General features: G+C 32.5%; 2 protein-coding genes across 4 annotated transcripts; one reads left to right on the top strand and one right to left on the bottom strand.

Moving 5' to 3' along the window:
• Positions 1-1,854: 1,854 nt before the first annotated feature.
• Positions 1,855-16,615, top strand: LOC125833452 (lipid phosphate phosphatase gamma). Of its 3 annotated transcripts, XR_007443302.1 has the most exons (3): positions 1,877-2,733; positions 16,092-16,125; positions 16,281-16,615. XR_007443302.1 is itself a non-coding variant. In XM_049512613.1 (2 exons), the coding sequence occupies exon 1, from the start codon at positions 2,045-2,047 to the stop codon at positions 2,714-2,716; it is 672 nt and encodes a 223-aa protein (XP_049368570.1). In that variant the 5' UTR covers positions 1,855-2,044; the 3' UTR covers positions 2,717-2,733; positions 16,281-16,615. The 3 variants fall into 3 exon arrangements, 2 of the variants coding, with proteins under 2 accessions (XP_049368570.1, XP_049368571.1); XM_049512613.1 differs by lacking the exon at positions 16,092-16,125 and having other exon boundaries at positions 1,855-2,733; XM_049512614.1 differs by lacking the exon at positions 16,092-16,125 and having other exon boundaries at positions 16,293-16,615.
• On the bottom strand, positions 9,566-10,051 carry LOC125833353 (agamous-like MADS-box protein AGL61). Its single transcript, XM_049512495.1, has one exon. It carries the CDS (start codon positions 10,049-10,051, stop codon positions 9,566-9,568), a length of 486 nt encoding a protein of 161 aa, XP_049368452.1.
• Positions 16,616-24,452: the final 7,837 nt, after the last annotated feature.

The raw sequence follows: 24,452 nt of genomic DNA, 5'->3' as shown, positions 1-24,452 counted from the left end.
AGTTTAAGTATCCACCCGTTATTAATTAAAGTATCCGCGCTGCTATATTATGCATCCGCCCGTTAATTAAGTATTTATGCTGCTAACAACTTAATAATTTAAGTATCCACCCGTTATTAATTATAGTATCCGCCCGTTAAGTATCTGTGCTGCTAACAACTTAATAATTTAAGTATCCGCCCGTTATTAATTAAAGTATCTGCACTGTTATATTAAGTATCCACACTGCTATATTATGTATCCGAAAAACACTAAAAAAATGGATTTTTGGTAATTAATGAAAAAGTAAGAAAAGGAAGTAATTTCTTTCTTATACTATGTCATTTACCTATTTTTTACCTATTTTAATCAGTAATATTTTATCTAAGTATGACAATTTAGTAACTCTAATTATCACAGTTAAAATTTCAATTTAAAAAAAAAGTTTTTTTACATTAGCCTAATTGCAACATACAAGGAATAAAACAATATTTATCACAAAAGAGCATAAAAAACAAATGTTTACATGGTCCACAGTACATGTGGAATCCCTAACCTCACCAAAATTCATCAACAATTAAAAATAAAAACACACGATTTTAAAGATTTAAAAGAACATTTTTTTCATATATTAATAATAAAGGAACTTTTTGATATAGCCACTCAAATATTGCCTAATTACTCTCCATAACTATAGTTTGATAATTACTATTCGTAGCTACATGTTATAGGGAGGAGGGAGGCGAGCGAGATTGGGAGGGAGGCGAGCGAGATTGGGAGAGAGGAGAGAGGCGAGCGAGAGAGGGCAGAGAGTGGAGAGAGGTGAATTGTATATGTATATCAGTTAGATAATTGTATATTATACATATGTATTTGTATATATGGCCAGCGAGATTGGGAGAGGGAGGGAGAGGCGAGCGAGATTGGGAGAGAGGTGAGCGAGAGAGGGCAGAGAGTGGGAGAGAGGTGAATTGTATATGTATTTTGGTTAGATAATTGTATATTATACATATGCATTTGTATATATGGCAAGCGAGATTGGGAGAGGGAGGAGAGAGGCGAGCGGGATTGGGAGAGGGAGGAGAGAGGCGAGCCAGATTCGAGGAGGGTTGAGAGAGGCGAGCGAGATTGGGAGAGGGAGGAAAGAGGGAAATAATTTGTATAATTCACATCTCATTTGTATAATTCGCGTGTTTTTGTATAATTGAGTAATATAAAGTCTGAAATTATACAAATATGATAAAACTTGAAATAACAAATTGATACAAACATAAACATATGACTTTAAATAATTATACAAAATATATTATACAAATTAATTATATAACTTATATTATACAAAATCTGAAAACTACACGTTTATACAAATTTTAAAAAGTTATATACAAAAAGATTGAATGTATATGGTGACAAAACTAAAAAACCAAAGGAAATTATTGTTATATACAAATATAAATCATCTTATACAAATACAAATCAAAAGAAGTATTGCTAGTTGCGAATTATACAAATGTGGTTGATTATACAACTCGAAGTCAGCCCACGTAATTAATAGTTAATGTTAGTCGCGAATGATAATTATAACAAACTATAGCTATGATGAGTAATTAAGTAGTATAATAATTTTATCTTAATAATATACTTATCAACTAAAGATAACGTGAGCTCATTCACTTGATTAACCTTTGATTAGAGGTTCCAGATTCAAACATTGCAATAAAAAAAAGCTCCGGATTGATATTATTTTTTTATGAATTCTACGCAACGAAAATTTAAATTAATTGAATTAATAAAATCAAAATTTTAGAAAAACAAATGTAGACACTTGTCAAAATTAGAACTCTTATATGTTCTACCAATCATCTCCAAACACTTGTCTATCTCCACCTTCCTTCATTGTGTAGTCTTTCCCACATTTATGGCTCCTTCAACAACTCAACATCTGCCCCCTTTTCCCCATTCTTGATTTCACTTCATTTCTCAACAATCTTCAAAAGGGTGTTCCCTCAGTGGTTTTTTACTCTTCCCCACATCACAGATCTGACTAAAAAACCAATCTTTTTCAATGTCTCATCATCCATTGAAGGCAGTGACACTTACCCATGTTAGATACCGAAAGGGTGATCAATTAGGCCATTTCTTAGCGTGGGTTTCATTGGTTCCTGTATTTATAAGCCTTGGTGGTTTCATTTCTCACTTCATTTTTCGTAGAGAGCTTCAAGGTATGTTCTTTGCAATTGGGCTTATCATTTCTCAGTTTATCAATGAAATTATCAAGAAATCAGTTCAGCAAGCCCGACCCGAAACTTGTGCACTTCTTGAAATGTGTGATTCTCATGGATGGCCTTCTAGTCATTCCCAATACATGTTTTTCTTTGCTGTGTATTTTACTCTATTGACTTATAAGAAATTGGGGCTAATTTTTAGAAATCAGTTGTTGGTTGCGGTTGTTTTGGTTTGGCCATTGGCGGTTTTGACGATGTATTCGAGGGTGTATTTGGGTTATCATACGGTTGCACAGGTGTTTGCTGGTGCTGCTTTGGGGACTGTGCTTGGTTGGGGTTGGTTTTGGATTGTTAACAATGTGCTCAGTGGTTTATTTCCTGCTATTGAAGAGAGTGCTTTCGGGAGGTTCTTTTATGTTAAGGACACTTCTCATATTCCTAATGTTCTGAGATTTGAGTATGAGAATGCAAGGTCTGCGAAGAAACACCCGTCCTACAAGCGTGCTGATTGATTACTTGCCGTTCACTGGTAAGAGAATTTATGTTCTTTTTGTTACAATGGTGATGATTATGATGTGAAATGAGCTTAAATGTAGAAGTGTGGATCATATAGCAGACACCAACTTGATTGGCACTGAGGCGTAGTTGTTGTAATTTGTTTATTTTAGATAACCCTTATTTTGTCTAAAATTACATATTATTATTTGAATGTCGGAATGAAATGTTTCCAAGTGGAGTGGAATGTATATTGAGTATTTCATATAACAGATACAACAGTGTGGGATTGATATTAGTTGTTGTTATTATTGTTTTGTGATGTGATTGTTATAGCCGGCACCAAGTTAATTGGAACTAAGGCGTAGTTAATATACTTTGTTTAGTCTGTTTATCTTAGAGAATCCTTAGTCAGAGGAGAATTTAGGAGTTTTATAACATGATTGCACCACTAAAAAAGGAGAAAAAAGAAGTATAAGTGGGAATTAATACTTTGCTCCTTTATGTAAATAACTTAGCATTCAACCAAGTGCACCATTTAGTCCTCTTGGAGCATAGGTGCCAACAGATGATATTAGATCAGTTCTTGGAAATATGTACATAAAATATCTAATTTGGTGGAGAGACCATGTGTTCATGGGCACCATCAAATGCCCTATAAACCACCCCTCCCCTGGCCTTCGTTTTTGTAAAAGTACACATTATTATTTGAGTTTCGGAATGAAATGACTCCAAGTGGGGCGGAGTGTATTTTGAGGATTCATATAGCAGTCCCAAAAAGTTTGGGCTTGACGGTAGTTGTTGTTATTGTTGTAGTGTGATGTGTTGTTATAGTTAACTGCGGTTGAAGTATGACTAGTTTTGTATTGTGAATGAACTACAAGTATAATGTGTTTAGTTTAATTGCCCTTCTCTGATATATCTGATAATAGTATTTATGTTTTTCGATTAATCAGTTTGGTGATATATGAATGTATACATCATTCTTAGTGTGTTACTAGTTTGTAAATCAATCATTCAATGTTATAGCACAAAATATTGTTCTGTTTTAAGAATGCACGGTTGTCTATATTTTCCAGAATCTTGTCATGACAAATTTTATGTTTGGAAGTTCTGCATTTATCAAGAAAGTAGTCTATCTATCATACCTGCTAGTACTTTGTCTCCAAGTGTTAGTTTGTGGATAACAACAACAAACATACCCGGTGTAATTCCGCAAATGGGGTCTAGGGAGGCTAGAGAATACACATACATTACCCCTACCTCGTGGAAGTAGAGAGGCTATTTCCGAAAGACCCTCAGCTCAAGTGCAACAAATAAAAATATTTACATAAAAGGGAACACGACAGTGAAGAAAACATGTCAATTCTTAGCGAAAGCAGAACAAAGCTCTAAGAGGAAAAAAAACAGTAACAACAATTAAATAATACGGTAGCGAAAAGGAAAATGCATGTAAAAGACTAATACTATGACATACACAGTGCTCCCAGGCTCCCACCAAGCATAAACCCGCTTCAACTACCTACTAACCTTCTACCGTAATCTGTAACCTCCATACCATCCTATCTAAGGTCATGTCCTCGATAAGCTGAAGTTGTGCCATGTTGTGTCTAATCTCCTCTCCCCAATACTTCTTCAGTCTACCTCTGCCTCTCCTCACACCCACTATATCCAACCTCTCACACCTCCTTACTAGGGCATCTACACATCTTCTTTTCACATGTCCAAATCATCTCAGTCTCACTTTCCTCATTTTTTCCACCACAGATGCCACTCACACCTTGCCCTGAATATCCTCATATTTGATCTTATCTTTCCTAGTATGGCCCACATCTATCTCAACACCCTCATTTTTGCAACTTGCATCTTTTGAATTGGGGGTTCTTGATTGGCCAAAACTCCTCCCCATACAACAGAGTTGGTCTAACCACCACTTTGTGAACTTATCCTTAAGTTTTGGCTGTACCTCTTTATCACTCAAGGCTCCGGAAGCGAGCCTCCACTTCATCCACCTTGCACTAATACGGTGTGTGACGTCATCGTCGATCTCCCCATTTCCTTGGATTAAAGACCCAATATACTTGAAACTTACTCTCTTAGGGATGTCCCAAGTATCAAGCCGCACTTCCACGTCTATCTCACTTCCATAACGGCATAACCAAACTTGCACTCCAAGTATTCGGCTTTAGTTCTGCTTAACCTGAACCCTTTCCATCACAAGAGATTGATCATCTGCGATGTTAGTTTATGGATGAATACTGCAAACTAATGAAAATTCATGGTTAACTCAAAGTATACTCAAAAGTAACTTTTTTGTCGAATCTGTGAGAAATTTGACCTTCATCTATCTTGGAATTACTTTGTTACTTCCTTGAATCTTAAAGGATATTATGGTGGTTTGAAAGATGGTTGAATGAAGGGAAGTTGTCTTCTGATGGGTTGTTGGTAGAGTTAAATTTCAGTGCAAATCTATCAAGTTTTAAGACCTCCAAGATGATTTCTTGGTTAAGAAACAAACTTAAAGGTATATGAAATGCCAAATAGAGGGAAGCTTGATTAAGACAACATTTATAAGTGAGGAGGTGAGACAAGGCAGACAGAAAAACCACGGTGATTTATTTATATATATTAAATTTGATGGTGATGTCTGGGTCAGTTTACACGCACCTCGACTAACCGGCCACCTACTGCCTCCCACCAGTACAGGTAATTCTGCCTACCAAGGCGTAGGAAAATGGGAAGAAATGACTGGTGTTTTTGCCTCGTTTGGATTTGAACTTAAGACATCATGGTTCTACTCTTATTGACCACTAGATCACACCCTCGGAAGCACAAGAAAAGTTCTTTATTATGTCCAATGAACTTGAAACTGAAGCATAAGGTCTATCATATATTTTTAAACTTATCTCTTGCATAATAGCACTGTGTCGATTAGGAATAGCCTGTTCCTATTTTTGAATCTAAGTTTATAGAATTGAACCCAGTAAACCACCATAGCCTCTTTTCTGTTAAAGTTCATCAATTGTGAAGAATATCAAGGAGCACAAATGGTTAAAACTGATAGAATTGTAAGCATACCAAAAAACATAGATACTTTAAATTGATACAATGCAATAATCAAGTTTCAGTGAGTTCTTTCCACATGGTCTTATTCAGCTAGGAGCATCTTCTTTGCCATCGTCATGCGGATCCCTAAATTCTTCTGTTGTGTCCTTAACTAAGTCCACACGTACTCCATGATTTGTAGGTTTCTGGAGATAATTTTTCTCTTGGTGTATCTAGTCCCCATTTATCACTTTTAATCAACATATTATTGCACCTACTTATCTGTGCATAGTGAGGCCTACATAGGTTGTTACATTGGACATATTTGCTTATAGTGAACTGATTAAGACTTGCAATGACCTAAGATGTGATGAAGAAACTAAAGTTCCTTCTATTGTAGGTTAACATGCAATTTTATCCTTCTTAGCTTACGTCCTAGACGAATTAAGGGAGAGTAATTGTTAGTACCTAACTCTCATCTCTTGATTCCGATCTTAAGATGTATAGGTCTATGACGACTCTTATTGTGATCACAGATTCATGAGAGATGAGATCGCCAGGACATATACTCTCATGCTGAGAGCAACTGATGTGAATTAGATTATTTCCAATAATATACCTTTCTACTTGGAAAACGCTCTGTGAGCATCATAAGTTTTTTTCATTGAAAGACAATGCACATCATGATTCAAGGATATCCAATGCATGATGTGCCTAAGTTGATTAATGTGTAGGCTCGTATCTCACACCCAAGGATCGTGCACAATCCCAAAATAAGTACTATATCACTAAGTTGCTCGGAACGATTTGATAAGTTGACTTTTCACTTGAATTTCCTAATAACCATATAGAATGTACTCTTCCAGTTTGGGACAATTTTGAAAGATATTTGATCAGAAACCTCAGGCAACAAATTCAAATATCCAAACAGATGATAACTTTAATTCAATCTAACATAATTTACCAAAATAATAATAAAAGGAATTACTTTCTGACAGATGTGCATTTCAAATAATTGGACTTGTAGTGTTTATAACAACAACAACTACATACCCGGTGTAATCCCACAAGTGGGATATGGGAGGATGGTGCATACGCAACCTTATCTCTACCTAGTGAAGATAGAGAGGATGTTAGACCTTCAAGTAAAGTAATGATAAGGTACTAGTCTTCACAGTAAATATTAACGATGCGATTGAAAGTTAGGACTGATCTTAATGGCGTTTAGCCAATATAGGAGAAATAAGAACCAAGAATTGGTTAAGAGAGCGGGCATTGCCAATCCAAGAATTAGTATTGAGATGGATCAAGTGTTAAATCATATCTTGTGTATTTTGGATGGAATATATTAAAGACATGTATTTTTTATGGAATACTTTAATTATAGGTCTAATGTATGTGAGTTGTAATGTATGCACTATGAATTTATGGTACTGGGCATACAATTGCCATTTGCCGATATTACTTCAAAGGAAATCTAGAAAATAACACTGGAAGTGAAAAAGATAATGTCAAAAAAGGGAAGTAATTAGCTCAACAACTTCATTTAAGCTAATCAAGGTTAAAAAGTAACAATAAATGTAACTAATTAGAGGTTTAAAATGATCTTATAAGGTTTTATTGAGTTGGAGTTGTCAATTTTTTTCTTGTACACATTAGGAGAAAATGTACATGTAAATGAAAAACAAAACTAGTTATTTCCCATGTTTTCTTTTCTTTCATAATATAGAATTAACATTGTAGAAAAACAAAATGGCAATCGAGTCCACAAGGGGTGTGATCTAGATAGTCCACCTTGATGCAAACATTAGTGGCTGCTTTGATTGCTTGAACCCCAGTCAATGAGGGGCCCGCAGTTAGGAACATTCATGTGCTATATAATCCAAGCAGTGGAGATGTTAAGCTTGGTCAAGTAAGATCCTGCATTCTGAGTTTACCTATCAAATTTTTGTATCATAAAATTTGATAGGTGACTGCTATGCATGTCAATTTACCTTGACGAGGTTTAATAGTTAGACAAAGAACATTAGTACTTCTCGGGGATGAAATTCTTCCTTTTTGTGTTCTATGCCCAAATTGTGTGTTCCTAATGCATGGTTTAGTAATGCAAAATACATTTGCCTCTGATTGTTATAATTTTGAAGATTGTTAGGTGGTCATTAATACTTAAAAGATTTATTCACATGAATTACTTACTTCGAAAGAGCAGTTTTGACTTTGTATAGTTAATATCTACATTGCTAATTTAGTAATCAAGGTTTCAAAAGATTGTAGCCAGAAAAGGAATAAGTGGAATCTGGAAAAGTATTCTCTAAGGCTAGTGTAACTGGGTGAACTTTATTTTGTATTGTACAAGAAAGGAACCCCATTTGTGTATGTGCTCTCGATAAAATGAAATAAGGTACTCTATTTCATTACAAATGTGGATGGGGTTGAAACCAGATTCGATATGGCTCTTGAACTACTGAATATGTCAATAGATATTAGATAAACTCATGTCAAAGAGATGCCCACCATCTCACAGAGAGCTAGCCGTGGTGTAAAATAAATGCATCAATCTCGCGGGACATGGAAACATAAAAGAACACTAATGAGTGCACAAGGGTTTTCTTAGATCCATCACTTTCACATTGGTCACTAGTTCGATAAACGATTTCAATTGATTTACCAATCTAGGCAACACAACATCATTAAAGTCTAAAGATGAAACAAATGAAATGACCAACTCTTAATTACACAAGAACTCCATAACCTTCCTTTTTGTCACCTAAAGGCTCAAATAAGTGGACGACTAAAGACTAACAACAATTAGCTTAATAACAAAGACAAGACTTGACGAATAGACTCATAATATGAAAACATTAAATAAGCGTGACTATACACGTGACAAATGGACTTGTGCACCTACTATAAATTTCACAATCAGTCCACTCAAAATTGCTCAAGCTTATTCAACCAAAACATCTTATTTCTTCTTTAATTATTTGTTTTTGCAATGGATAAAAAGACCGGAAAGGGTAGGCAAAAGATTGAAATGAAGTTGACTGAGTCTAAGGAAGCACACTGTTACTTTCTCAAAAAGGAAAAAAAAAGATTGTTCAAGAAAGTGGATGAGTATTCAAATCTAACCGGAGCAGATGTTGATGTTTTACTCTTTTCACCAAGTGGAAAACCATATTCCTATTGCTCCACGAGTATAGATGAAATAACTGATAAATTTTTTTATTTAAAACTTGATGATCGCCAAGGTGAAGGTGATCATGCCGATGTGGGCAAATCAAATGTTTTTGAAGCATTTGAAGAACTTCGTAAAGAAATACAAGCATTGGACAAGAAACAAAAAGAGCACCCTCCTGAATATGTCTATGGATATTAGATAAACTCATGTCAAAGAGATGCCCACCATCTCACAGAGAGCTAGCCGTGGTGTAAAATAAATGCATCAATCTCGCTGGACATGGAAACATAAAAAGAACACTAATGAGTGCATGAGGGTTTTCTTAGATCCATCACTTTCACATTGTTCACTAGTTCGATAAACGATTTCAATTGATTTACCAATCTAGGCAACACAACATCATTAAAGTCTAAAGATGAAACAAACGAAATGACCAACTCTTAATTACACAAGAACTCCATAACCTTTCCTTTTTGTCACCTAAAGGCTCAAATAAATGGACGACTAAAGACTAACAACAATTAACTTAATAACAAAGACAAGACTTGACAATACATAAACGACTTGGTAGCTGGTAAAGTTTCCTCCAAACACAACTCCAAATTCAAGAATTCCAATTACCACCTCCATGGTAATTATGAGTTCAAGAACTCTCCTCCTTTTCAGGCTCATGGACAGATTTACCTTTTCTGTCCTTTTTAATGTTGTCTAATCGCAACTTGATTGCCATGTACTCCTCCAACATGTATTTGTGTAACAATATGTCCGAGTGAGGGTGCTCTTTTTGTTTCTTGTCCAATGCTTGTATTTCTTTACGAAGTTCTTCAAATGCCTCAAAAACATTTGATTTTCCCACATCGGCATGATCACCTTCACCTTGGCGATCATCAAGTTTTAAATAAAAAAATTTATCAGTTATTTCATCTACACTCGTGGAGCCATAGGAATATGGTTTTCCACTTGGTGAAAAGAGTAAAATACCAATATCTACTCCGGTCAGAGTTGAATACTCATCCACTTTCTTGAACAATCCTTTTTTCCTTTTTGAGAAAGTAACCGTGTGTGCTTCTTTAGACTCAATCGACTTCATTTCAATCTTTTGCCTACCCTTTCCGGTCTTCTTATCCATTGCGAATACAAATAATTAAAGAAGAAATAAAATGTTTTGGTTGAATAAGCTTGAGCAATTTTGAGTGGAATGCTTGTGAAATTTATAGTAGGTGCACAAGTCCATCTGTCACGTGTATAGTCATGCTTATTTAATGTTTTCATATTATGAGTCTATTCGTCATGTTTATTTGCTGTTTTCACATTATGAGTCTATTTGTCATGTGTATTTACACATTTGTTTAGTGTTTTCATAGTATGATTGTATTGTCATGTTTATTTAGTGTTTCCATCGTATGAGTCTATTTGTCACGTTTATTATCATATTCATTTATTGTTTTTACATTATGAGCCTATTTGTCATGTGTATTGTCACATTTATTCAGTGTTGTGGATCTATCATGGGATTACTCGGAATCCCAACAAAAATTGTTTCTTGTTTATTCAATTGCAATGACAAAGTAATAATGCTGAATTGAATCTAAAGAAAAATGAAAAATAACAATTCTTTTAATTTATTTACATATAATGTTAATTCGAAAGGGGAACTTTGAAGCAATGTCATAGTTGTTTCCGTAGGTCACGAGTTTGGTGTTCAATACGGGTGCGGATCTAGAGGTCGGATCCTTCATGATTAGATTCGAGGGTGTTGAAATTTGCTTTTAGTTACTTGAGTAGTTTTTGACAAAATAAGTTGTTTAGTTTAAGATAAACTTGAATTTTGAATTTTAGTTAGTTTGTTTATGTTGAAATATTTTAGGTTGTTTAAATTTCAAATTACACAGATTATTTGTTTTATGTTGGCTATTTAAAGCCCTCAATACTTAATAAAATGATTGAAATCAATTGAAAGTCATTTCAATCCCAAGAGACATTTTCAACCTTTTTTGCTGCTCCATCTTTTAAAAAAACCAACGGCAGTATCAAGAGTCTCATTATCTTACAGATCTGTGAGTTCTTCAAAGAACTAACATACCATTTTTAACTCGTAAAGGCTGCCATTTTAACCAGTAAGTTGCTACCCTTTCAACCTGTCAGGGCTACCCATTTTAACCCGTGCTTATTTTCAAAGCACAAGGCTATTTTAAACAAATATCGATGTCGAACAATAGTTTCTCTTTGAATACCCAAAAAAGTTTCACTAACAAAAATTATCAGATTTGGTCAGTGAAAATGAAATCATATTTTATAACCTATACCATGTGTTGTTGTGATGGAAGAAAAATCTTAGAACAACACTTTGCAAATCTTACAATTGTCCATATAAAAGCACTTTCAAATGAATTTCTACACAAGACAATGTCATGGAAGGTGTTTTCGAAGCACAAAATGAAAAGAAGAAAAAATCACTATTCGGTGGCATAAAATTGAGGAGCAGTTTTTAAAATTGCTTAGAGCAAAAATTGAGGAGCAGTTTTTAAAATTGCAGTAATTAAAGCAAAGGGGGAGTGTTGAAATTAGCTTGTAGTTACTGCAGTAGTAAAATAAGTTGTTTAGTATAAGATGAACTTGAATTTTGAATTTTAATTAGTTTGTTTATGTGAGATACTTTAGGTTGTTTAAATTTCAAATTATGCTGATTATGTGTTTTATGTTGACTATTTAAAGCCCTCAATGCTTAATAAAATTATTGAAATCAATTAAAAGTCAGTTCAATCCAAAGTGAGACATTTTCAACCCTTCTTTTTACTGCCCCATCTTTTAAAAAAACCAACAGAGGGTATGGATCCAGGTATGGATATAGGTGCACGGATTTCACTAAAAATAATTCAAACATAAAAAAATATAGTTATAAAAATCTGCTTAAATTATGGTCGTCTCCTAGCTCTCAAAGTCGAAAAGTGCAGAATAAAATGTTTTTGGGGTTTATTTCCGACTTAAATCGCGATTGTCCCGCCACAACGGTACTCACCCTGCTACAAAGGCCCCACCCTGGCGGGAATAATCCCGTCTTAGCGGCTTGCACGGAACCAGTGAGTCGATTTAAGAATTCCAAACTCCCATTTCACAACACATCTTCAACCAACGACACTCAGAAACTATCCGTTCACGCTAAGATCAGTTTCGGGAGTTCTACTCACCCGAAATCAATTCCGTAAAGTCGTACGGTTTCCTTAACGTCTTAGCTATCTACTCATATGATCAATATCATAATTAAATCTCCCAATTGTTACCAGATTTTCCTAGACCTTACTAACTCCGATTTCATCCAAATCTGGACTAGATTGGGAAATTCCAAGTTACTACGAAAAAGTTTTCAGGCCCAAAATTTTTCCTGTTGGATTTTCTATAACGACGGGAACAAGTCGTTACAGAGGAGCCGAATATTGACCGTAAAGTAAATTCAAATTTGGATATACGTGCCCATTGGAAGGAAAATAGACTAAAGTATTCTGAACTCTCATTGATGGCAAGGGGCGTCTTGAGTAGACCTATTACCATACTAGCCTTTAAATCTATCTTTAGCATTGAATGTCGTATTATTTTAAAATTTACGAGTTCTACTTTACCTGGAAATGTGGAGGCGAAGTTATGTACTAGCTAGAGATTGACTTTATGGGCAAGAAGGTAAAACATTCTACACATATTACATATTTATTTTGTATTGATACAAATTGGTGTTCCAGTAAATAATTTTCCTTCCTTTGTGTTTGTTTTCTTAAGGTTCCACTGAATCTGATTCTGATGATAATGAGATTGTAGTAGACCTCAGGCCGTATTTTGATAGAGTGCAACATGCTTGCAATTGATCTTTAGGATGACATGTTTTAGGCGGGGTAAGCTTTTATAATTTTTTCATTTGAAAGTTTGACAGGAATCAATCTATATATAATAATAAAGCTGAAAATGAAAATGGTGATATGACGCTCTCTATGAGCTTCAATTCTATTTATTTTTTTGTGATTTTTTTTAACCTTTTCTTTAATTTTAAAATACAAAAAAAATTCACCTAAAAATTTAACGAATATTAAAAATAATCATATTTAATTATATCTTTATCAATAGCCATATTTAATTTATTTTGTCATTAATGCTAGTATTCTCTTTTCCTAAGTATTTCTCAATTTCTCATCAAGTATTACAAATCTTTTCATTTGATTTTTAAAATTTCCGACAAACTATTCACGATAGTTAATTTTATGGTTTTTTAATGGTCATTCCTTTCTTTGTTCTTTTTTCACTTTTTTTATTTTATTTATTCAATTCAAGAAATTTATATCTTTATATAATATAAATGTATTTCTTTTATCTTCTTTATTTGTCTTTTTTCTTATTTATTTAATTTTTAAGTTTCACTTTCATAACTTAAATCGATTAAATTTCTATTCTTAATAATATTATTAATTCCATGACTTTTAAGTTTTCATATTCATAACCTCCAACTATTAAATTATAAAATTTAAGATACTTTATGATATCTTTCCATTTTTATCTATATAAATTCACAAGTTTTTGTTTCATGAAATCCTAACTTATGATTATTCTTTATATCTTTATGTTTCATTGTTCTTTGTAGTATTATTATATTGTCAAATTCATGCTTTAACTTGACAAGATGAAGAATACTTGAATATTGATTAGTTTGTCAAAAGAAGAGGGTGTCAGACAAGAGCTCAAAAAAATGGGCATTGATTTTGTATTGTTATTTTTATCTATTTTCTTATGATGAGGTCCTAGAATATGATGTTGTGCTTATGCTGAGATTTTGCATGTCACAAAGTCTTATCGTAAGCACTTGCCATCTTTTTTTCATATGCACTTAACAAGATAAGACTTTGAAGGAAAAGGAAGAATGATTTTTGAAATACTTCATGCACTGGTTTTTGTGTGGTTCCATTATTGACTTGATCATTCATTGGTAATGACTTTGATGACACATTTAGCAGATTACTAGAAGAAAGATGCATACGACTTCCGTTATTCTTGATGAGAAGCTTGCACAATCTTTATTAAAATATACATAGAGTGGGTTGTGCAAGCAAGAATTATTAGGAAGTATATTTTCTTGAGTAACATGTGTAATTATACAACAACATAACCAGTGAAGTCTCACAAGTAGGATCTGGGGAGGGTAGAGTGTGTTCAGACCTTACCCCTATACCTGGAGCAAATCAAGTAGTTATACTGTGAAGGAATAATTGTATTTCCATAAATCAGGATACTTTTCTCTTTGTATAGGATACATTAAGTTCTAAGTAAGGCCTATTAGACTATTAAGTGTGCCATGCTTTCTCCATCCTTGTGTTTAATACAAAACTTCGTACATTCTTGTATTTATACATGACTCAACTCTTCTCTAGAGAACCTTTTCCTTCTCTCATCTTAATTGCTAGAAATATGCATGGTTGTTGATTAAATTTTGGAGGGAGGCTTACTTGACTTCTCACAGAGGAGAAATTTCTACATCAAGTATGATGAAGGAGTGAAGGACTTTAACGTTATTATTTTAACCTTTCCTTCTCAAAACACTTGTAGCCTCATGAGTACATTTCTTCTATGAGATGTTTGTATAGTGAAATATGCGTAATTACACATGCTTCTCTTGTAAGTTTGCATCACCATTTCCTCAAAATGGTACTAGTGTCATTCTGAGAGATATACGTAATGCATGCTCATTTTGCAATAAAGTGTTTGTGAAATGTTGTTAACATGTGTACTTTGACGGCCTAGTTTTGTACTCCTGTTTATAAACTGATTTGGAATAAAAGTTTGAAAGAAACAATGTATGACACTAATTCAAAAAATAATTTGAAGGATTTGTGCTGGACTTTGTGGATAGATTTTTTGCCTTGAATGTATTACTTATGGTGAAGTCAAATGATTAGTTTCGACAGAGTGATAGACAATTTAGTGTAGTAGCACAAAACATAATAGTTGGCTATCCAGTGCCAGCCTTGTTCTGATTGCACGAATTTGTTTTTAATTTTGTCCAAATGTGATGTAGTTTGTACAACGTCATGTGGATAATGGGAAGTGAGAGGTGCAATTAGAAGGACTCTATATCCCATTATATAAGAAGAGTATAGATGCAAGCATAGGTAAAAGGGCATTCATTAAATAAAACAGAGGAAGATAAAGGGAGTGGGTGAGACCATGGTGAGGAGTTTCCTAAGGAAGAAGTATGAGTGGAGTTGGGAGCTGCGAAGAAGACGCAATTGCTGGTCTCAACATGGATTTATTTCATTGTTTCTGGAACATAGCCAGGAGTGACATCATTGAAGGTGGTAGAAGACTATTGAAGTATGGAGAAATTAGAATAGGAACTCGACACATCTTTTACTGTAGTTATTCTAAAAGATGGTGGAGCATGCTACATCTCGTGCTTGCATCTTTACTACAGTTATTCTGAAAGATGGTGGAGCATGCTTCATCTCGTGCTTGCAAGGCACAAGGAAGGGAATATATAGGTGAATATAGGAATAAAACAAAGTGTCACACTTGATTTACAAAATTATAGACATGCATATAATAATCATATTATAAGTGCTCCACATTAGTTGACGAAATAGACTGTTGTCTCTTTGTATGGTTTTGAGCAACGCTCACCTCATGAGCTAGCTTTTAGAGTTGATTTAAAGCAATCATTCATTTTCTTAACATGGTATTAGAGCCAAACACATCCTTGTTCTTGGTTCGCCCAATATCATCCACATAACAGATTATCCATCGTGGGAGTGCAGCAGGAGGGGGGAGAGTGTTAAGTGTCCCACATTGGTTAAGGAAATATATTGTTGTTTTCTTTATATGATCTTGGGCTATTCTCTCCTCATAAGATAACTTTTGTGGTTGAGTTAGACTCAATGTCTGTTTATTAACAAATTATAACATGCAGTAACTTCGATATATTACCTATTCTTCCTTCTACCTTAATTTAATCCATCAGAGGTATAAGAAAGCATAAAATGTCGTCACGCTATAAGAGATGCAATATAACACCAGATTGATTTTGTAATGTATAACCGAAATAATGTCTTATAATAATCTGTCCATTGCAATATGTATCGATGTGTATTGACCAAGAGCTATTTTTTCGAATTACTGCTTCAAATTCATTTTGCTAGTACAAGGGGAGTCTTAAATATGTTCCAGAATGAGGTGATTCTTTATGGAACTTGTTATTACAGTACCCTGCTCCTTCTTGTACTGTGCAAAGAAATAGATGTTACTATTTCATTAAAACTTCATGCTAATATTTCTATTTCATTACTCCGGACGAGTTCTTTGATTCTTTCTCCTTTTGACTGTTGCAGATGTTCCAAAAGAGTGGAACTCGATGTTGAACCAGCTTGACCAACTCGGATTTGATGGTTTGGAGGTTCACATACCTCTTAGACGTTGTTTATCGCTACTTCCTTTACTTGGACATCTTTCTAGTTTTGATCTGACATTTATGTTTTAAGTGTTTGTAAATGGATCAAGAGGGAAAGTATAACAGGTAAGTTACAAGTTAATAGTGTAGTTGCTCCTACACTCTTTGCAAGTTCTATTGAGTAAAAAATAGTCAAAGTTTGATGAGAGCTGCCTTTTGTTTTAATATATAGTAATTTGGACCAATATTTTAGTAAGAAATTCTAATTTTTCTTCATACTGAAATGCTGATGTGTTGTGTTATAAAATATCATCTGGTCATACAGTTGTAGCTCTCATATTGCAAGGAATTGCTTGCTTGCTATGTAGTTTTTTCCTCTTACGGGTCGTTTGGTACATGGAATGAGATAAGCAATAATTTTTTGTGTGATTTGTACCTTCTATATGAGATAGTAATTTCGAGATTACTGATACCTCAAATCAAATTTGGACAAACTTAATCTTAAATTTATTCGAGATTATTATCTTTTATCGACCTCTACTATGTAATGGTAAAGCTAAAATCTCAGGCACCACAAAAAGGGAGAAATGGGCAAGTATCCACCTTTTGAACGGTTAATCAAATTTAGCCTACGTTTGAAAATTAATTTAATTTAATTTTTTAATTGTTGAAGTGTCGTTCAGAAGGTGACATGATCAGATTGTAACATAAAAATCTTTAAATTTCGGTGCTAACGTGAAATATTATGACCCTATAATGTGTTCTTGGAATTAAAACTGACGGTTGAAATTTCAACCTTGTGAATTTTTATAAGTTTAAACTTCACGATTTTCATTAAACTCCTAGGTATAGTCTAGAGTTTCATTTATATATAAAAAATTCATAGCAAGATCTATTTGAATATATATATATATATATATATATATATATATATATATATATATATATATATTCCACTAGCTCCTGATATGCATATTTCAAAGCTTAAAATATTTGAAAATCATATTTGATCCAAAATTTATAGTTGAACCCCTCTAAATTAACCAACACCACAAATGGAGAGGGGTGGACATGATAGGGTATTAAAAAGCCTGGATTGGTAATTTTAATTACGGTTTTTAAAAATATTATATTATTACCATAACAAACTAATTCGGTATGATTTAGTATTTTAAAGTTTGGTTTCAATATTTTACTGTACGGTAAATCGGTTAATATAGTTTGGTCAACTTTAAGTCTTCAACTTATATATATATATATATATATATATATATATATATATATATATATATTTATTTATTTTAATTTTTTTTTTAAAGATTGATATATCATTTTTATATTCAAAATACTCTTGTATTCTATACATTTTCATTTCATGTATTGAAAAAATTATTGCATCATAACTATGGCTAGTATGTAGATATACTTGTTCCATTTCTGAAATTGCTTTACCCATATGAAATAAAGCTTTTTTATGCTTCCAAGCTCTTTTCCTTATGCTATGCAAAGATTTTTGAACAAATTTCATTTTTATGCTAAGAGCATGGATATAAAATATTTTTTATGCTGATAGCATGGATATAAACATGATGTTGTAACATGAGATTTTTAATTTATATTTTTATTCCCTATAGGTACTAAGTAATTCTTATATGTCTAAGTATGTGAAAGTATAATATATTTTATTCTTCAAAATAATAATATGAGATAAAAGTTGTGTGTTTATACCTTCCTTCTTTTATTCGATGAATAGTCCTTATCACTACCGCAGTAGTTCTCCTCCAGGCAATGAACAGTATTTCAGCCTAATCGACCTCAGTCTTGCGGCTTACTTCCTTATTGTTCCCCCTTAAGGCAGAAAATCGCAACCTTCGTTTAAGACTATTTATGGAGTATAAGAAGAGAGCTATAAAAACCAAACTCTATTTCATATGAATATTTTACGGACAAACTATACTATATTTTACAATACTCACGACATAAAAGAAATACTTTTCCCTGGCGGGAGAAGTTACTACTCATTCACACTCATACTCTTAGAAGTACCTAACATTTTTCTTTCAAGTGTTTTCTCTCAGAAAATGTAGTCTGCCTCTCAAGTATGAAGTTCCTCTCCTTTTATAGATGGAAGGAGGGACTTATTACAAAATATATGTTTTTAGGGACTTCCCTAAACTTCTACATATTTTCTCTTTAGTCCTTCACTGATTGAAGATTCTTTGTTGATAAGATGAGGATGTCTTTTTCCATCTTCTTTTGTTGATGGCCGACAAGATGTGACCTCTCTTTTTGACTTTGAGGAAAAGAAAAGATTCTTTTCGTTGTTGATATCTTAATGACGTAAGTGCTTACGTCTCCTGTTTTGTCTTTCATTTGACAGCTATTCCGCTCCTGGGTGATTATGATCTAGCATTTTACATGCTAATTTCCATGTTTCTTCTGTTGCTCCTAATCTGTGAAGCTCTATGTCAAGAATTCTATCTTTTAATTTAGACTTTTCTTTGGTTACCAAAACCCAATCTTGGTCATCAAAACCCAATCTTGGTCTTGATCTATGACTCTGCAGTCTTCATTATAGAATCGTTTAAGAATAAAATATAATGCTTTTATTCCTAAAGCTCGTCTAGTTTGAATCCATTTCTTGTTAAGATGAGGAAGTTTCTTGTCTACACCTGTGACTTTGACATTGAAATCTTTTATTTTTTCAACTGCTATGTAGTTGAGAGTTGAATAATAAGCCTGCAAATCTTTGCATTCCATAGAAATGCTGTAAAATCTGCAATAAACGCCATTTCCTTGGGCATAGTTTTTAACTGAATTAAACAGTTTTGCTGGTAGTTGTGATAATTCTTTTAGATCCTGTTTTGCATATACACGATCTAAATATCCAAATTCAAATAATTGAGCTGTGAAGCTCGGTGATCCATTTGGAAATATTGATATTCTCGGAAACAAACTTGTTGTTCCTAAAACACCAAATGTTTCTCCGCTTTCTTCAGGGAGGTTGTATACGTATCTTGTAAATGCAAGATACTCTTCTTCTTTAGGGTGTTTTTTGCCAACCTGAAAAGAAGAAAACACTTTTGTTCCTGATGGAACTTGGTTAGTTTTACTTTCTGGTTTCCCAAAGAGATAGGTTTTTCCAGCTTTTGCTGATGATGAGCTTGTTCCTTCTTTCGAAGTAGAAGCTTCTATTGCTCGGCTTTTTCTACATCTTTCGATATATGAATAGACATTTCCGTGCTTACCTTTGAGATGTTTTGGGCACTAGGTGCTAGTGGGACATCTCCTGCCACTTTGTTGGGATTAATATTCCCCTTTAGAATTGAATTCTGTTTTGGATATGTATCCAATGTTCACACAAGAGTAAAAATTCTCTCATGTTTTTCAGCTTGTGTGGTATTGAGATGATTTATTTCAAATTGTAAAATCCGAGCTTGTTCAGATAACTCTGATAGTTCATCTCTGATTTTGAATAGCCTCTGGCTTTTATCGTCTATGGATTCATCCACTGTTTCCATTTTTGCATATATCCAGTTTACCAGGATTTTCATCCAATTGTCCATATTGGACATTTCTGGAGATAAAATCTACAAGAAAATTGTCACTTCCTTTAATGTATTCTATTGTAAATGAATAAAAGGATAATAACACTTGCCATCGATGCAATCTTCTGTATTAAGGTTCAGAAAGAAGCTTGTTAACTATTAGTCCTGATACCTGCGTATTATCAGTTCTAATAACAAATTGTTTTGGCAAAAGGAAAGTAGAGAATTTTCTAATTCCTCTAACAATAGCCAATAACTCTTTTTCATTTGTAAAATATCTTGTTTCAGCATCATTAAAAGTATCACTCGTGTACTTGCAAATTTCATTTAAATCGGTTTGCAATAATGCTCCCCAATGATAGTCAGATGCATCAGTTTGTAAAACCAGATCATCATTGTCTTCTGGTAATCTAAGTTTTGGCAACTTAGCACATTCTTCTTTTAGACTTTTGATACACTGTGTGTGTTCTTCTGTCCATCCATGTCTATTGGATTTTCTTATTAATTTTTGTAGTATATTTCGTTTCTTAGCTAAATCCGGAATAAATTCTCCTGCGTAATTTAAACAACCTAAAAATCTTTGAATTTCTTGTTTTGTTGTTAATTTATCAGGAAATTCTATGATCTTTTTTGAGATGTGTGATTGGAGTTCTATTCCATTTTTTGAAATAATCATCCTTAAGAATTTTATTTCATTTTTATTGATGTCAGCTTTTTTCTGACTTAACACAATTTCATTTTTCAAACAAATTTCTGAAAATTCTTTCAGATGTCTTAAATGTTCTTCATATGTTTTAGAACATATAGAATGTCATCTATATAAACAATTAAAAAAAAAATTTCTGAAAATATTTTATCCATTTTTCTTTGGAATATTTGTGGCGCATTTTTTAACCTAAAGGGCATGACCAACCACTCATAATGTCCGTTAGGAGTACTGAAAGCAGTTAACTGAATTGAATTTTCTGCTAATTTTATTTGCCAAAATCCACTTTTACAGTCAAATTTTGAGAAATAGGTTTTTCCTTTTGCAAGGTTAATCAGATTATTTTTATTTGGGATAAAATATCCATCAAATAAACAGTTTTTATTTAGCTCTTTATAGTTTATCACCATACGAACTTTTCCTCTTTTTATTTCAGCATGGTTTCTTACCATAAATGCTGGGCTACTATGAGGACTTTTACTCATTCTTATTAATTTTAAGTTGAGTAATTCTTTAATTTGAATTTTAAATTCAATTTTATCATTTTCGTTGTAGAGCATGGGTCTTACTCTGATGATTATGCTAGGGTCTTTTAAGGTTAAAGTTGCCCTTTCATGATTTTGTTCCCATTTTTTCTAATGGATTTTCTCCATAAGATTTTTGTAGATTTTCTTTAATCTTTTGTAGATTAAGACACTTACAAGTAATTTTTCTTAGATTTTCTAAGTATTTTCTTTTAAAATTTCCATTATCTTTTTCAAGATTATATGGATTTTGTTTTCTTGGGACTTTTATAAAATGTCCGCAAGGAGTCTTAAGGCTTATCATGCTAATGTTTGATGATAATCCTGAAACTGTTGTAGAAAATCATTTCCTAATAATAAATCTGTTTCCAGTTTATCATAAGCAAATAATTTATTTATAGAAACAATCTTTGATCCTAAGATTATCTCTACTTTCTCTTTAAACTTTGAAAGTCTTTCTTTATCTCCTGTGATTCTAATCATTGATATGTTATTTTTGTTTATGTCTCAATCTTTTATTAAAAAAGATTTTGCTAAACTTGCTTCAGATCCATTGTCTATTTGACAACAGGTTGTTATTTTTGTATCATAGAAGGTTATTTCTACGAAAACTGAAACTTTAAAATTAGTTTCTTTTGGCATTTACATTTTTGGTATGAAACATGTTTCACACTTTCACCTTTGTCTATGATTTCTATGCCATTTTTCCCTATACTATAGTCTTCTAAATTATTTAGGAAAAGGTTTCCTAGGATTAGATCCTGATCACTTTCATGATTTGTAATATAGCACAGAACTGTTATTCTTATTGTATTTTTACAACTAAAGTTATTTCCTTCGAAGGTTTTATAAGTATATTGCTTACCTCGTATATTGATATTCCATCTAGTAGAATCCCTTTTACATGGTTAGCAGTTGCTCCTGTTTGTATCAAGATTTCTTGATGTTTCCATTCAATTCCATTAAAGATTCTTCCTTTAATCCTAGTGATATCTGAAATTTCTATCATCTTTGTAGGATATCTACTTTTTCTAATGGAATTCCTTCCATATTCTATTGATAGTCTAGGGTTACTAGAACTTCCTATTTCTTGTGTTTTTCCAAACTGAATTTCATATTCGTCTGGAATTTGAGCTTGCTGAATTTCTGCTTCAACAATTCTCGCTATCCCTGTACATTCTTGATCTATTTCGATCATTTCTTTATTTTTATATACTTTACCATAGTTTGAGTTTGTAACTGTGTACAAACCTTGGTAATAAATACTCATTATATGATTACCTGGTTTAAATAGATCTTTTCTTTTGATCTGAAAATGTAAACTCAATGCGTCATTGAAATCAGCATCTTTGAGTGAAATACAATATTTCGGATAATATGTAAAGAGGAGTTTTGTATAGGCTAGGTTTCTCTCTACTATACCAAGATTTCCTTCTCTTGCATTCATAAATCTTCGTCTGATAGATTTATAACTATTGGACAATTGATTCCTTCTTTAAAAGTCGATTTGACTAATATTTGGATTCCTCCTAAATGAACATAATTCATTTTTTTTCCTTTTCTTTTCAGGAGTTTCCTAAGAATTTGATCTATCATAGGTTTTGTTAACAAGTTTAGTTTATGTTTTCTTGTTGTCTGGGTAATTTCTATTACTTTTTCTATTTCCTGATATTCATGATAAGAAATTTTATTTCTTGCAAACATTCTTTGCATTCTACTTAATAAGTTATCTTCTGTCTTAAGATTAAGTTTTAATCCTTGGATTTTTCGGAATATCTCTTCATCAAAAGTTGCTTTTAATGCATATCCTCTGTGATCTTCTTCAGTTTCTAAGATTTGAACTGAATCTTCTCTTTCTTGAATTTCTTTACTTATTTAGTTAGAATCTTTAGAATGATTGAGTATTCTTCATAGATTTCATTAAAGAAATCTTCGCTATCTATAGATTTTATGGATTCTAAATCAGAATCAATTTCTATTCTGTCAATTTTTGAGATTTTTACTTTTCTTTTATTACATTCGTAACTTTTATGGCCTTCTTCACCACAATTATAACATTTGCATTTTTCTGCAGGTTTTGATTTTGTAAATTCTTTTTTCTTCCTATAATATTTTTTTCTAGGAATATAGTTTTATTTAGAAAAATCCTTTCTTTTTATTAAACCTTTTTTAAGTTTTCTCTTTTTATAAGGTTTTTCATTGCTGCAGCTGCATTAGTATCTAAACAATAAATTTGTGTATTTATTCTTTTAGCTTTTCTTTGAATGCTATGTGACATACATAATTGATCAAGTCTATTTTTTAAGAAGCTTATTCTTTGACAAAAGAGTGTCTCCTTTTTTATTTTCTTTTTCATATTCTTCTCTGAAATATTTGGCCCAAAAGCTTGGTAATTTTTTATAGTACTTTTCAAGATATGGTAACATTTCTTTTCCACTATCAAATATTTTATAGTAATATTCTTCGAATTCACAAGTGTATTCTTGAATATAACTCATTTTACAAATTTGTAATTTTTCTAATTGCTCTTTCGCAATTGTTCTTATCATTTCTTTATTTTCCTTTGTATTTCCTTGTCCACCAAAGAATTCATTTGCTATATATTGCTTTAGATTAGTTATACCTTCTTGTAAAGAATTTTTTAATCCTTCTATGGTATCATTTTTAATTATTTTTTCTGCATCATCAGTTAATCCAAAAAACCAATTATTTACTTTTCCAATAAAAATATTTATCATAATGATATATTTTTCTTCATCTGTATAATTTCCTTTTCCTAATAGGAAATATAGAAGCATGTTTTGAGATCATAAGTCTAAACTATTTTCTGGATCTCTTTTACAATCGAGATCTAAGAATTGAGTTTCAATATCTCCTGTTCGGAGTCTATTTGGCATAAATTTTGATTTATCACTATTATGATAGTGTTTTATAAAATCATTATTCTTTTTTGCTTTATGCGCAAAAAAAATTCCATTCTTTTCTGGCTCTTGCCATTCTTCTTTAATAGATTTGGATCCATCACCTTCTTCAAATTTTTCAAATTTTCCTTGGGGTCCTCCTGTTTCTCCTTTATTCATAAATACTTTTATTTCTTGTTCTGAAAGATTAAGATCTTCCAAAGCATAAACCAGTTCATCTAGTTCATTCATCTTTTTGCAATTTTTTGTCTGATTCCGAAGAATTGTTTTCTGCTATTTCTAGATTTTATTCTTCAATTTTTTGTTTTTCTAGGAATTTTTGGATTAATATTTCATCCATACTTTCTTTTTGATAAGTATTTTTACTCGCAAATTTTTTTGCTAGTAATTCGTTTATGTATTTTTGACTTACCA

The sequence above is a fragment of the Solanum verrucosum genome, unplaced genomic scaffold, assembly GCF_900185275.1.
Source record: "Solanum verrucosum unplaced genomic scaffold, falcon-dt-bn FXZP01000142.1, whole genome shotgun sequence".
Taxonomy (NCBI): Eukaryota; Viridiplantae; Streptophyta; class Magnoliopsida; order Solanales; family Solanaceae; genus Solanum; species Solanum verrucosum.
This window is presented reverse-complemented; position numbering and strand designations above follow the sequence as displayed.